The following is a 15,711-nucleotide window of genomic DNA, read 5'->3' as shown; positions in this document are numbered from 1 at the left end:
AGGAGTGTCTCCCACCTAGTGGTCAGTGTTCTCACGGTGTACAACTTAGGTCAGATTATACATGGGTTACAATGCTGGTTGAATACATGACATCACCTCCCCCCCCTCACAGGTTGAGTCTCTCTGGTGGTTTACGCTCCCTTGTAGAGCGCCTGAGTTGGGGCTCCGGTTGTTGGGCGCTGGCCTGAGTGTCTGCTGTTTGCAGTGCCTCAGGCCTGTCCGGACTGCCCACAGTGACTGGGCTCTCCTCCCTTTGGTTCCGGTGTTTGGTCACCTGTGGTGGAGTGAACTCTATATCGTGTTCTTCCTCTGCTTCTTCTATGGGGTTGCTGAACCTCCTTTTTGTTTGATCCACATGTTTGCGGCAGATTTGTCCATTGGTAAGTTTAACTACCAGAATCCTATTTCCCTCTTTGGCAACCACAGTGCCTGCGAGCCATTTGGGCCCTGCAGCGTAGTTGAGGACAAAAACAGGATCATTTACATCAATACATCGCGCCCTCGCATTCCTGTCATGGTAGTGATATTGTGACTGGCGCCTGCTCTCGACAATTTCTTTCATGGTGGGGTGCATAAGGGATAATCGGGTTTTGAGTGTCCTTTTCATTAGTAGCTCTGCGGGTGGAACCCCTGTGAGCGAGTGTGGTCGGGATCTATAGGCCAACAGGAGGCGTGATAAGCGGGTTTGTAGGGAACCCCCTTGGAATCTGAGCATCCCCTGTTTGATTATCTGCACTGCTCGTTCTGCCTGGCCGTTTGAGGCCGGCTTGAACGGTGCCGTTCTAACATGGTTAATTCCATTGCCTGCCATGAAGTCCTGGAATTCAGTGCTTGTGAAGCACGGGCCATTGTCGCTGACCAAGATGTCCGGTAGACCGTGGGCGGCGAACATTGCCCGTAGACTTTCTACCGTGGCAGAGGCTGTGCTTGAATTTAAAATGTCACACTCGATCCATTTGGAGTAGGCGACTACTACAACCAAAAACATTTTCCCCATGAAAGGACCTGCATAGTCCACATGGATGCGTGACCAAGGCTTGGCGGGCCATGGCCAGGGGCTAAGGGGGGCTTCCCTGGGCGCATGGCCCAGCTGGGCACACATGTTGCACCTGTGAACACAAAGTTCCAGATCTGCGACTATCCCTGGCCACCAAACGTGTGACCTGGCAATTGCCTTCATCGTGACAATGCCCGGGTGCCCATTGTGGAGTTCTCTGATGAACACCTCTCTGCCCATCTGGGGCATGACTACGCGGTTTCCCCACAGTAGGCAATCGGCCTGAATCGAGAGTTCATCCTTGCGCCTGTGAAATGGTTTAAATTTCTCAGGGCATGCCCTGTACGTGGCTGCCCAGTCCCCATTCAGGACACATTTCTTGACTAGAGACAATAGCGGGTCTCTATTTGTCCAGACTTTAATCTGACGGGCTGTCACGGGTGAGCCTTCGCTTCCGAAAGCTTCAACAGCCATGACCATCTCAGCACCATGTCAGTCGCCCCCTCAGTGGTGGCTAGTGGGAGCCTGCTGAGTGCATCGGCGCAGTTTTCGGTGCCCGGTCTGTGCCGAATTGTGTAGTCATAGGCAGCTAACGTGAGTGCCCACCTCTGTATGCGGGCCGATGCGTTTGCATTTATGGCCTTGTTGTCGGCCAAAAGGGACGTTAGGGGTTTGTGATCTGTCTCCAGCTCACATTTCCTGCCAAACAGGTACTGGTGTATTTTCTTTACCGCATATACACATGCGAGCGCCTCCTTTTCTACCATCCCGTAGCCCCTTTCTGCCTGGGACAGACTCCTGGAGGCATAAGCTACTGGCTGTAACTGACCCTTGGCATTGACATGTTGCAACACACACCCGACACCATAGGACGATGCATCGCACGTTAAAACAAGTTTCTTACATGGGCTATATAGCGTTAACAGATTGTTGGAACATAACAAATTGCGTGCTCTATTAAAAGCCCTTTCCTGGCTGTCCCCCCAGACCCATTTGCGACCTTCGCGTAGGAACACGTGTAGCGGCTCTAGCAGCGTACTCAATTTGGGAAGAAAGTTACCAAAATAGTTCAGGAGCCCCAGGAATGAACGCAGCTCCATCGTGTTACGGGATCTGGGTGCTCTCTGGATCGCTTCCGTCTTGGACGCAGTAGGGCTGATCCCGTCTGCTGCTACCCTCATCCCCAGCAATTCTACCTCTGGAGCTAGGAAAACGCACTTCGCCTTTTTCAGTCGCAGCCCTACCTGGTCCAGTCTGCGCAGCACCTCGTCCAGGTTGTGGAGGTGTTCTTCAGTATCGTAACCCGTAATGAGGATGTCGTCCTGAAAAACCACCGTCCCTGGAATCGACTTGAGGAGGCTTTCCATATTTCGTTGGAAGATCGCGGCGGCCGAGCGAATCCCGAACGGACATCTGTTGTACTCAAACAACCCCTTGTGTGTCGTGATGGTGGTCAGCTTCTTCGACTCACTCGCCAGCTCCTGGGTCATGTAAGCTGAGGTCAGGTCCAATTTTGAAAAAAGTTTGCCACCGGATAGCGTCGCAAAGAGGTCCTCCGCTCTCGGTAGCGGGTACTGGTCTTGGAGTGACACCCGATTGATGGTGGCCTTGAAATCGCCACATATCCTGACCGACCCATCCGCCTTGAGCACCGGCACAATCGGGCTCGCCCAGTCACTGAATTCGACTGGCGAGATGATGCCTTCCCTCAACAGGCGGTCCAATTCGCCTTCTATCTTTTCCCGCATCACGTACGGCACCGCTCTGGCCTTGTGGTGTACTGGTCTGGCGTCCGGGTTTATGTGAATCACTACCTTGGCCCCCATGAAAGTGCCAATGCCGGGTTGAAATCATGAGTCAAATTTGTCCAAGACCTGTGAGCATGATACTCGCTCCACAGAGGAAATTGCATTGACATCGCCCCATTTCCAGTTCATGACAGCAAGCCAACTCCCCCCCCAGTAGTGCGGGACCGTCCCCTGGGACAATCCAGAGTGGCAACCTGTTCTCCGAATCTTTGTGGGTCACGACTATCGTGGCGCTGCCTAGCACCGGAATGATCTGCTTTGTGTAAGTCCGTAGCTGTGCGTCAATCGGCGATAATTTTGGCCTCCTGGCCTTGGATGCCCACAACTTTTCGAACTGTTTGATACCCATCAGGGACTGGCTGGCACCTGTGTCTAACTCCATTGATACTGGGATGCCATTGAGGAGCACTTTCATCATTATTGGTGGCGTCCTGGTGTATGAACTGTATATGTGCTCCACATGAACTCGCTGCACTTCAGCTCCCAGCCATTTCCCCCAGTGTCCATTTCTGCAATTTCTGCAGGTATTTTGCTCATCTCTGCAAACTCCAGCTGAATGTATGCCTCCACGCCTCCAGCATGAGTTGCGGTTTGAAACAAAAGGACCCTTGCCAGTCGATCGCCCCTGACTGCCCCTGTTATTGTCCTTGAGTGCACCATTCAGGTGTTGATGGCCCCATTACTGGCCGCATTGTCCCTTGCAATGGCGTGAATCGCTGTTCAGCTTGCCATTGTCTCTGTCGAACTCCCCCTCTGGGTTCGACTACATGTTGGGGCATACCTGACTGCCCTTGTCTGCCTGGAGAACTGTGTGCTGCTTTAACAATGTTGAATCTCTGTCCCAACCATTCCTTAACACAGTACCTCTCGTCTGTTCTGCTAGTGGCCATGCTCGCGTGGTTTAAATCCCAGTTTCTTGTCGCCATTGATAGGTCCTTACTACACAGTATAAATGCACACGAGGCCCATGCTTGAGAGAAGGTCAGTCTGTGACCTGTCCTTTATTCCTTAGCACTCAAGTGATGAAGGTGGGTTGAGCTTCCCCTTTTATACCTGAAGGTCCAGGTTAGGAGTGTCTCCCACCTAGTGGTCAGTGTTCTCACGGTATACAACTTAGGTCAGATTATACATGGGTTACAATGCTGGTTGAATACATGACAGTTATGAATAAAATCCCTATCTGTTCAGTAAGCTCCCTTGTACAGTAATACTCTGCATAACATAAGAACGCTGTAATGGGTATAATTCAACATTTTCGTATCCGTTGATGTGACAAAGTTTCATTACTGATTTTTTTTTATTGCTTTTTTTTTTATACGCACATTCTGCAGACGACCCGACTCTTGCATGAGCCGTCATCAGGAAACCTACACCTTCAAAGCCATCGCTCAGCATTCCATTCTGACAGTGAGGACCAAGTTAGGCGAACATACAGGTTAGATTTAATGGGAGTGTTTTACAGCATGTTCTGATGTGTTGAAGATTCCCTGATGGGTTCTGAAGCATCTACTAGATTTATTTGCAGTCTTCTCTTATTTTCCACCGTTCTCTTCAAAAAAAGAAAGAGCCCATTTTTTGCCAGAAAGAAAGCTAGACATTCGTGTGGCAGTCCACCAATTTAACCAATTGTGAAGGATCAGATCAGGGATTGGCCAGATGACTCATTATCAATACAATTAGTGTCAATCGTGGCTCAGTGGTAACACTCTTGCCTCTGAGTCAGAAGGTCATGGGTTCAAGTCAGGATTTGACCACATCATCTGAGTTGACAGTTGAGGCAGTACTGCATTGTTGGATGAGACGTTAAACCAAGGCCCCTATCTGCCTTCTCGGGTGGACGTAAAATATTCTATTGCATTACTCAGGAAAGAGAAGGGGTGTTCTCCCGGTAAATGAACAATAGAACATGGTAGAGACACTCTCTGCAAATGTGAAGAGAACAGACAAGAAATGTTTTGGGTGAGACCCTTTTTCAAAGTGGTGTCCTGGCCAACATTTGCCCTATCTAGGTGCGACTCTTGGAACAGCAAAGTGCCACTCCGATTTCCGCCAACTCGGCAGGCTAGCCACTTCAGTTGTGCCACAACAGGCATGGCTGACCACTTTGAATGGTCTAGCGACCCCGTTCCTGGGATTTGGGGTGGAGGTCAATGGCAGGGCAAAGCAGTGGATAGAAGTCCCATCCTGTTGCAGTTCCACTCCCTCAAAAGGTTCCCTGGAATTTCCACCTGCCACTGTTTAAATCAGTGCAGCATCAAGTAGAAACCATAAATGAAACACCACAGTATGAATTTTGAGGTGGATAAGTGGCAACATTTTTAAAGTCCAATTACAGCAACATCACATATATATTTGTCCTTCAGCGCTGGCCACATCTGACGAAGAGTCATCGACCTAAAACGTTAAATCTGCTTCTTCTCCACAGATGCTGCCTGACGTACTGAGTATTTCCAGCATTTTCTGTTTTTATTCCAGATTCCAACATCTCCAGTATTTTGCATTTGTGTTGTGGTCTGGCCACATCTGTGTTTACTCTTGTTATTTTTAACCCATGTTTGATCCTATAGTTAGGACTCTGCTCATCCTAGCCTCCATCTGAGATAACGGGGATCACAGGTTTCACCCTACAGCTCTCAGGCCAACATGGAATATATAATCCAGTGGGAAACCCTTGTTGATTTTCTTTCCATCATTCTCAAGAGCAAGTAGCCTCATCCTTCCTCAGTACTTTGCCTGATGTTCTATTGACTCGTTCCATAGGTCCAGTCATGCCCATGGTTCCTGTGCATTGTTTACTTGGTTACTAATGTGATGATGATAGCCAGTGTTCCCTCTAAGCTGTGCATGGGCACACAGCAATCTTTAAGGTACCATGTAGGTCGCTCACAAGCCCTCAAATATTGTGCATGCGCGGCCGTGCAAAAAATGTAAAGGTACCGCGCATTGAAGTAGCTGGCCGCGTACCACAAGAAGATTTTAATGGGAACGTTGGTGATGGGATCTCTTGGGCCTTTGTCTAGGATAAACACCTGTTCTTAAACCAACTGCTATCATCCATGTGAGTGTGGCATTGGTTAATCATCTCTACTTTTCTCCCTGTGCCTCCTTTAATGGTCTCTAACACAAGAATGAATACCTTTTGTAGATTGATGCTCTCTGAAGCTAAATCATGTGCTTGTATTTAAATAATGCTGATGATTTATTTTCCCCCTGCATTCTCCAGGTGTGAGTTCTGTACCAAAGGTTTCAAGAAATCAAGTCATCTAAAGCAACATGTACGTTCTCACACAGGTGAAAAGCCCTTCAAATGCCTTCAGTGCAGTCGATGTTTTGTATCCTCAGGGGTTTTGAAAGCACATCAGCGAACTCACACAGGTAATGGTTTGAGCAAACTGGCATAGAAAGAAAGAAAATAACTTGCGTTTACAGAGGGCTTTTTGTGGCCTTATGATGTCCCAAAGCACCTTCCAGCCAATGAAGTACTTAGCAAGGTCCCACAAACAGCAATGTGATAAATGACCAGATAATCTGGGTTTTTTTAATTATTCATAACTGGTTGATGGATAAATATTTGGCCAAGATACCGGCCAAGATTCTTTGAATAGTGCCGTGGGATCTTTTACATCCACCTGAGAGAGGAGACAGGGCCTCGGCTTAACGTCTCATCTGAAAGACGGCACCTCCGACAGTGCAGCACTCCCTCAGTACTGCACTGGAGTATCAAGTCTAGATTTTTGTGATCCAGTTTCTGGAGTGGGACCTGAACTCACAGTCTTCTGACTCAGAGGTGAGAGTGCTACCCACTGAGTTATGGCAAACAAAATAATATCTTCCTTTTGAGGCCATAAAGTGAATAATTGTACTAATGCATCAAAAACCCTGCCCTCAGTCCCAAAGTTACAAAAGTGAAAAGTATTTAATGGCTTAAAACAGCAATTCAAAATTCTAGTGTACATATACTATATATTTCATTACACCCATGCATTAGAATTTTAATTGGCCCTGAAAATGCGGTGTCTGTGATGGCGGACACTGAGTACGCCGTCATAATCTCTTTGAAATGCTCCGCAAGTTCCGGATTTCCGCATGCACGAAATACGGAACTTGCAGCCTGTCAACATACGCTTTGACAGGCCATCCATGGGGGCCCTGAAAAAGTAATCGCTGGCGCAGAGTTGGGCTATTTGCCCAGCAACCAGCCAGCAATTGCCCACATAAGTCTTATGATTGATGCAAGCGGGCTTAGGGCCCGCTTGCATCAGCGTAAGGGGATATCTAAGGCTTAAATTAAACATAATCTATCCTAAATTCTGCACATACACTTTATTAAATGAATTTATGCAAATATTGGCTCGGATTACAATTTTAATGATATATGAAATTGTTATCAAAAAATTTAATTTTTATTGAGATTGGTGCATTTAGGGAACATGAATAAAATTGCTGTTCTGTACTATGTATAATTATTGTAATTCTGTACATTGTATAATTATTTGGGGATTCCATTGCATATCATTAGAGGATTCTCTTCATAAATGATTGCAATGGAATGCTCCTTTGTCGTTGGAGAACTGAGCAGCTTGTATTCCTGAGATCCGTGGGCCATTATGCTGCCCTCCGCCTTGAGGCTTGAGACCGCAAATCTTCACAGTCTGGGTGCCAGGAACTAATTTCGTAAATCTTTCGTAGGTCGGAGGCATAGTCCGCTGGTTAACCTCCGACCGCATTTTCTGAACCATTATGATTTAGTATGCTACAATCGTCCGATAGTTTTTAAAGTTGTTTGTTCATTTTGAAGGGTGCTATTGACACAATGCAGTGGTGTATAGAAAAGTGTATAATTGCTTGACACTGAACCAAAATAACTACCAGGTGTCACAAACATTGGCAACTTTGAAGGGATCCTTGCCACTGAAGGTGCATATGACACATTACCGATCATAATTTGTGTATGCTGTTTCTATTCATAATTTTACAAATAATTAAATGAACTTGCAAACCAATTCATTCTCCGCCATTCAGGCATCCCCTTCCCCCACTCAAACAAACTAAAATAAGATTAGCGCAGCAGTCATTGTCCATGGGCTTGCAAATTGATTACGCTGGTGGGCAATTTTTATTTCAGGCTTATCATCGGGCAGGTGGTAGCTCGCAATTTGCCTGTTGCAATCGGCAGTACCCTGATTGATTCTCATAATTTATTCCTTATTAACATGGAATAGCAGAATTAGAGCTGCTAGCACTAATCACATTCCTTACAGGCAGCTTGCCGATCGGGAGGGTGGGAAGCCTGTCGGGGTGACCAATCTTGATGGGCCTCAGGCAGCCCCTTAAAGGGTAGAGGCGAAAGTGTCGAGAGTGAAAGGGTGCAGTGGTTCTAGCCAGGGGCATTTTTTTCCAGCATCCACAGCAGCAAGGGGATCAAATATTGGAAGCCCTTAATGCTTAAAAAGATGCAAGCAACTGCAGTAAAATTGAGTGCCAGACCTGCTTCTAGCTTTGCCTTACTGCAGCGAAGGAGTCCTTTAAATACTGCCGGAAATGGCCGCCTCTTCACTTGTACTGTCTATGGTTTGTGGATGAATTGAGGAACTGGTGGTAGCAATGCAGGTAGAGTTAAAAATGGCATCTGGGTCTTTGGCTGTGTCCTATGACCCCAATTTGCACATGTTAGTGTTGCCCCTGCCTGTTTCTGGTGGGAGCTCTGGCTGGCTAAATTGAGATCCACCTGAAAATCAGGATGAGCGGATTATCTGCACACTTTTGGTCCCATTGCCACCCACACTTTAGGTCTAAATGGGATAGCAGTAAGACATAAATTGCCCCCTGTTTATCTACACAATTTGATTCAGACATACCAAAAAATAGCATTTGGTTTAAAAAAACAATCAGGACCAAGTAAATTGAAATAACTGCCAATCAAACACGTATCTGAACAGAATTGCTTATGAATTGAATTGCTTGTCTCCCTCACTTGGAAACTAAGCTGAGACAAAATCTGTAACATCTGTACCAAAATAAGCTAGGTGGATACAGATTCAATAGTAACTTTCAAAAGGGAATTGAATAAATACTCAAAAAGGAAACATTTTACAGGGCAATGGGGAACGAGGAGGGGAGTGGGACTCTTTCAACGAGCTGGCACAGGCACAATGGGCTGAAAGCCTTCCTTCTGTGCTCAATTCTATGCTGTGTTTTAGGTTTTTAACCCCGTGTAGCATGACAGCATTAAATATGCCAATACCATGCTTTTATCAGTCTTTTTGATTCAACTGATATAGCTTATTTTAACATTTATAGATATCTAGAAATGTGTCTATATATGTTTAAAGGTATCAAAGCTTACAGATGCAATGTTTGTGATGCCACCTTTACTACCAATGGGAGCCTTACAAGGCACATGGTAATCCATACCAGTCTGAGACCCTTTAAGTGCCCATTCTGCGATGACACTTTCCGAACATCACTTCACTGCAAGAGGCACATGAAGGCTCATCAAGTAACAGCAGGAGTTGGAGGTATGAAGTGGTTTGTCTCAGAATACTAAGTAGTACTCGTATTTTATCTAAAGAAAGGAATTACAGTGGTACTTTCATCATTTGCACTCATTATTCATGAGAATATAACACCTATCTTATTCAAAAACTACCATGCCTTTTACAAAACTTCCACGTTTCGTGGTGATTACTCGCTTGGGGATGCCCTGGAGCTGGCAATGCACAAACTTGTTCATCCGCATCCACTTCCCATTTTAACATCTATTACAATTGATCTGACCACATCAAAGTTCACTCCCCTGGTTTAATACTGGCTAAAAAATATTACTTTGTAGCTATGTTGTAGCCAATCTACCATTTTCCAAAGTTGTTTCCACTTCCAAAATGGATTGTTGGAACCAGGAGGAAGAAGCAGCAGCAGCCAGATAGTTGAATGAGTTTGGAGTTTTTTAGATGATAGATAGAAGTGAGAAGGTGGAAAAATGGATGACAGCACCTAGTGTTTAGAAGTCATTTTTAATTTTAATTGAAAAATCATTTTAAAGAACTTTCCTGGTTAGGATTACATTACAGTAATAAAGGTACTTTTGAGAAGCTTTATTACTGTAATAATATTTATTTCAGCATCGCAGTGTTTGAGCTGCAAACCAGCCAGTTTGTGGCGACTGGAGACCCATCACTTCCCTGAACCTGTCCGCAGTCTACGCTTTAAATATTTTTTTCCATCGGTTATGAGAGTGAAATCTATTTCAAATATGATATAAGAATTATTATTTCTTTCTTTGTCCAAAAACAACTTTTATCATCTAGATGAAGAAGATGAAAATCTAGAGAGGCCTGTTGTGCGAAGATCACGGATTGGAATCATCACATTTACAGAAGAAGAGACAGCGGAATTAGCCAAAACTGAAACGCGATTAGACGCCACGGTCTCAGAAAAAGTGTTAGTCCAATCAGCAGCAGAGAAGGACCGAGTCAGTGAGATCAAGGATAAGACCATAGAGGTGGAAGAGGAACCTAAACATGCAAACCAATGCTCATTTTGTACGAAGAGTTTCAAAAAGCCTAGTGACCTAGTTAGGTGAGGATTGATATTTTGTTTTCAGTTTAATTTTATTTTTTGCTATCCATTTTCTCTAGATTATTCTCTCCTCCTTCCTCTCCTCTTCCCTCCTTTGATGTTGCACATTAGTGTACAAATATACATCTAAGTGCTCTTTTGACTCAATAGCAATCTTGTCTTTAGTTTTAGAATGTTGTGGGTTCAAGTCCCACTCGAAGATTTAAGCCCCACTCCAGGATTTAAGCATATAATCTAGGCTGAAGCTTCAGTCCAATATCATGCCTTAACAGCTCGTGGTTCAGGTGGAAGTTAAAGATCCAGTTGTCAATTGAAGAAGAGCAAAGCGCTCTCCTAGTATTCCAGTTAACATTTGTTCTTCAACCAATGCCATTAAACACAGATTAACCTCATTGCTGCATGTGGGATCTTGCTGTGCTGAAAATGGCTGCTGCGTTGGCTTGCATCACAATAATTCAAAGTAATTCATCGTATGCAAATTACTGTGGGAGACCTGATGAGGCATTATATTTAAATCCAAATGTGTCTCTTTTTGAATGGTAGTGTGTAGTGTGTTTGTGCCCTGGAGTCTCTTCATTTTGGCTGGTCCATTGGGAAGAGGGACTGAGGAGTAGGCATTTCCTCAGGTTGAGGAAGGGATAATTTGAAGGTGTCTACCTATATTGTTGTCAGCCTCTATCCCCCAATATCCAGTTAAGAGAGACAGCTACTTGTTCACCCACTCAAAGCAATAGAGCATGGCATTAGGGGAACTTAATAAAATAGCCACTGGAAGTTTGTTTTGAATCCAGACCAAACTGATTAAATGAAATTCTTCTGGTTATCTGTTTATCTGCAAGTGTGTAGTCCTGCCTAAAATAAGTTTGGGCAGTCTTCGTCTATTTTCTGGTTTGTGAGACCACAGCATACAATTGGCCCTGATTTGGCATCAATTGGAAAAGGTTGTTAATCTCACTGAGACAGTTTGTTGGACCATGCATCTAACTGATCTGTACCTGACATTGGAGTGATTTTTGCTAAAACTGATGCCGAAACGGAAAGCGCCCCATTCCCGAGTACTAGCATCACATTTGACTTGATGAATACAAAATCCATGCAAAAATGTGGAGAAAAATTACCTTCATAGACAAACGTATAATACTTTGAAATCATTTTCTCTACCATTTTAGAATACTTCTTATGAATTTGGAATATGCGACAGGATGGTCCCCATGTCTGCATAACATCACAAACTGCGAATTAAAAAAAACAGTTTGATTACTGGTAGATTGAGGCAAATGCTAATATCTCAAACACCTTTTTAAAAAAAAAAATAGTTTTCAGCTGACATAATGTGATGCTAAAACAAACACTGATGTTAAAGTGATAAAGGTACTCCAATGTCAGGAATAGCTTTGTCTTAAAAATAAATCCTTAAGACAGAAGTTTAATTTAAAGTAATTGTGGAGACTTTTTGTCAAACCTTCTCCATTCTCCTGCTCTTCCCTCCTCCTTGTTGTTGTAACTTTCATTTTCCTTTTTTTTTCTAATCTTACACGTACATTGGAACTTTTTTTTCTCTTGAATCACTTATTTCTTTTAAATCCCTTTTATTGCCAGTTTTCTTTTGCTTCTGTTTTCGCAGTCTATTTAGAGTTGGGAGCACCTTTCAAAAAAAAAATGAAGCTTTCATTAGTTAAAAAACTGGCTTTCAGCCAATCGAAAGCCCAAAGTCTGCAATTGACTGCCTCTCTGATGCCCAGAGACAATGGCTCAAGTTTCGGCCTGAGTTGCTCCTATTTTTTTGGAGCAACTGGTTTAGAATGGAGCATCTTAGAAATTGCAATTCTCGGCATTTAGTTTGCTCCAGTTCCAGTGAGTTAGAATAGTTCCATTTTAGAACAGTTTTTTTTTCAAAAGTGCCGTGTCCGGCCACTTACACCCGTTTTGAAAGTTTAGGCAGCGAAAACTTACTCCAAACTAACTTAGAATGGAGTAAGTGTAGATTTTTGTACGCTCAGAAAAACCTTGCCTACACTTAGAAATCAGGCGTAGGGAACGAGAGATCGGGCGGGGGGTGGGGGGAGGGAAGTTTACAAACATTAAACACTTCACTTTTACAAATAAAGAGCCATCATCAATAATAAATGATAAATAAATCAATAAATTAATAAAAAAAAGATCATTAAAAAAATCAATAAATAAAAAATTAAGTTTCTATTCATCAACTGCAGCACCGGGAGCCCTCTAACAGCATGCTGGGACGCCTCCCCCCCCCCCCCCCCCAAGTCTCTCTCTCTCTCTGTCTCTGTCAGTGTCTCTGTCAGTGTTTCTGACAGTGAGGAGAGGGGGAGGAAGAGGAGGAGGGAGGGGAGAGGAGGAGGGGGGAGAGGAGAGGCAGGAAGGGAGGGGAGGAGAGGAGGGATAGAGGGGGGGAGGAGAGGAGGGGGCGGGGGGGGGAGGTTGAACGGGCCCGGCCGACGAGAGGAAGCCGGGCCGAAGACTTTGGGCGGGGCTCGCCCCCAGCAAGATGCTGGGTGGGCAGGCCCCGCCGAGGATGTGGAGGGAGGAGGAACAGCTGAACGGGAGGAAGGGGGGGTGAGTGGGAGCGGACCTGAAAGGAGGGGGGCGGGGGGAGTGGCAGCGAACCTGAATGGGGGAGGAGTGGGAGCGGACCCGAACAGGGATGGGGGTGGGGGAGAAGCAACTGCGGACCTGAATGTGGGGGGGGGCGGGGGGAGCCGGAGTGAGAGCGGACCTGAACAGCGGGGCGGGGGGCGGGGGGGGGGAGGCGGAGAGCGGCAGCAAGCCTGAGCGGGGGGAGGGGAGCTTCGATGGACCTGAATGGGGAGGGAGCGGCAGCAGACCTGAACGGGGGGCGGAGCAGAAGATGAAGAGGAGGGAGGCACGAGTCCAACCTTCGCCACCCCAGTGAGCCCATTTGGCCAGGGCTAGGGGCAGCGTGCTTTGGGCCCCTCCCACGCAGCCTCGGTGACCTGGAGCTACTGCAAATGCGCGTATACTCTAGCGTGCATGTGCAGAGGTCCCGGCACTGTTTTCAGCATCGGGGCCTGGCTCCAGCCCCCACAGCTTGTGCTGTGCTGAGCCAAGGGCCTGGAACGTTCCAGCAGCGGGGAGTATACCGAGGTAAGTTTTAGGCGCGGTTTTTCTTCAAAAAGCGCCGTTCTAAGCGGGGGGGGGGGGGGGGGGGCGGGGGGGCAAACTTGGGCCCAAAATTTGGGAAACTCTATGCGATCTATCAAAATTTAAATTGCCTTTATTGCTGCAAGTCTGCTCCATACATCCAGAATTCTGTGGGAAACATCAAAAAGTTAAATCTTGGTGTAGAAATGTTACGTGGCACTGAGAGCATGTTATTTATATAGATGCTCACCCACTTGATTGGCTTGGAAAGCAAAGCAAACTGTTGATAAAATCTGTATTATTAGTTTAAAATTCACATGTTTCATAAATTTATATTGCTTTCCCCAGATAATTTGATATCTAAGCATCAATTCTCCATATTGTCATCATAATAAGTTCATCTGTAATTATTCTTTCTGTACCCCATTATTTCTGTTTTTCTGACTCAATAAAATGATTTTAATGATAAACATTTCTATTTTAAAAAGAAATTGAATATAAGCTAAATTATAGGAGAGGAAAAAACTGTTCTGCAAATTGCCCAATAAAGTAAGTTCTATGAGATTCCTTCATCCTCTGACCTTTCGAAGTAAGACTACCAAATGTGTGCTGGTTTTTAAACAGGACTATGCTGTAGGCTTCTGCCTGCTGGCGAATAATTAGAGAAAACCAGCACTTAATTGACTTGGGGTCCGATTTGCCTCATCAGAATGCCTCATCAGCACTTGCTTTACTGCTAACAATGTAAGCTTCAACGTAGAACAGACAGGAGTGCCATTTTAATATTTAAATGGTTGGGAGAACCGTTCTGAGGCCTTTTGTATCTCTCTCCTCCCTTACATCATTTCTAAGGAGCCAGAAACTAACACCGGTTGAAACTGGGGCATCCAGATCATCAGTGCAAGCAAGAAACTTTAAGCATTGAATCATACAGCACAGAAGGAGGCCATTTGGCCCATCGTGCCTGTGCCAGCTCTTTGAAAGAGCTATCCAATTAGTCCCACCACCAACCACTTCCCCCTCCCCCCCCCACACACACACACTCTTTCCCCATAGCCCTGCACAGTTTTCCTTTTCATGTATATATCCAGTTCCCTTTTGAAATGGGCCAAAATAATTATTTTTGTTGGTTGAAGCCATCTTTACTCTGATGTTCTCCTCTAGAGCCTAGGTTCGAATCCAGGGCAGGCTCTGTTAGTCACAAGAAAATAGTTAACTGCAGTTGCAGCTGAGTATTCCAACAACTTAAATAACTTACATTTATATAGTGCATTTAAAGTAGTAAAAAGTCCCAAGGCACTTAACAGGAACGATATCAATAAGAAAGTTTGTTGACACTGAGACACAGGAGATATCAGGATGAGCAAAAGCTTGATCAAAGAGGTAGGTTTTAAGGACCATCTTAAACGAGGAGAGAGAGGTATAGAGGTGCTTAAGGAAAGGAATTCCAGAGCTTAGGGTCCAGGCAGCTGAAGGCACAGTGCCAATGATGGAGCGATTAAAATCGGGAATGTGCAAAAGGCCAGAATTGGATGAGCGCAGAGATCTCAGAGGATTCGTAGGTCTGCAGGAGGTTATAGAGATAGAGAGGTAGTTCCTAGAGGTCCACAACACAAAGTGGCTGCAGTTTGACACGTGTCCTGATCAGATTTCTGTTATAGTTGGCCCATCTTACCCTGTAATTTTGTCGGTTTCTTGCGTGCACATGAGCATGAACACACCTACTGTTTCCAGATATTCTGACCTGTGCTTATAGGACTTTTGAAATGCAAAGTTATATCATCATTTTTATAGCTTGCTGTGTTGTCCCACCTTGCTTCCCTCTTCTGAAGTATGTTTGTTTCTCCTTGTACTTTTATTTTCTGATTTTACTTTCCTTTTATGATTTCTGATTTTCCTGTGATCCTTATCTGCAATTTTCATGTGTCTGTTTCATCCCAGTCTACTATTTACTGTGCAGTGCTCCTTCTCCCATTTGATTGTGTTTCTGAGGCCCCAAGCTAAGCAGCATGAACAAAATTGTTACTGCAGTTGTTATGATTTGACTGCTGAGATTATGAATCTCGATTGTTTCTTCTGGAGCAGTGTCGGCAACAGCCCAGAAAAACTTGCCCAGCCTCCTCACCATTCATCATCGTAACTCCCATTTAATCCTGATGTGTCTGTCATCTACCCCAGTTCTTCCTGCAGCTTTCTCGAGGTCTA

General features: G+C 45.1%; 1 protein-coding gene across 4 annotated transcripts in view; it reads left to right on the top strand.

Moving 5' to 3' along the window:
* LOC139272262 (zinc finger protein 236-like) overlaps positions 1-15,711 on the top strand; it is a 229,206-nt gene that overhangs the window by 141,932 nt on the left and 71,563 nt on the right. For all 4 annotated transcript variants that reach the window (XM_070888579.1, XM_070888578.1, XM_070888581.1 and 1 more), the window contains 4 exons: positions 4,137-4,240; positions 6,029-6,180; positions 9,138-9,323; positions 10,113-10,383. In XM_070888579.1, coding sequence (XP_070744680.1) covers positions 4,137-4,240; positions 6,029-6,180; positions 9,138-9,323; positions 10,113-10,383 — 713 coding nt within the window. The remainder of the gene's footprint in view (positions 1-4,136; positions 4,241-6,028; positions 6,181-9,137; positions 9,324-10,112; positions 10,384-15,711) is intronic.

The sequence above is a fragment of the Pristiophorus japonicus genome, chromosome 1 (genome assembly GCF_044704955.1).
Source record: "Pristiophorus japonicus isolate sPriJap1 chromosome 1, sPriJap1.hap1, whole genome shotgun sequence".
NCBI classification, from domain to species: Eukaryota; Metazoa; Chordata; class Chondrichthyes; family Pristiophoridae; genus Pristiophorus; species Pristiophorus japonicus.
This window is presented reverse-complemented; position numbering and strand designations above follow the sequence as displayed.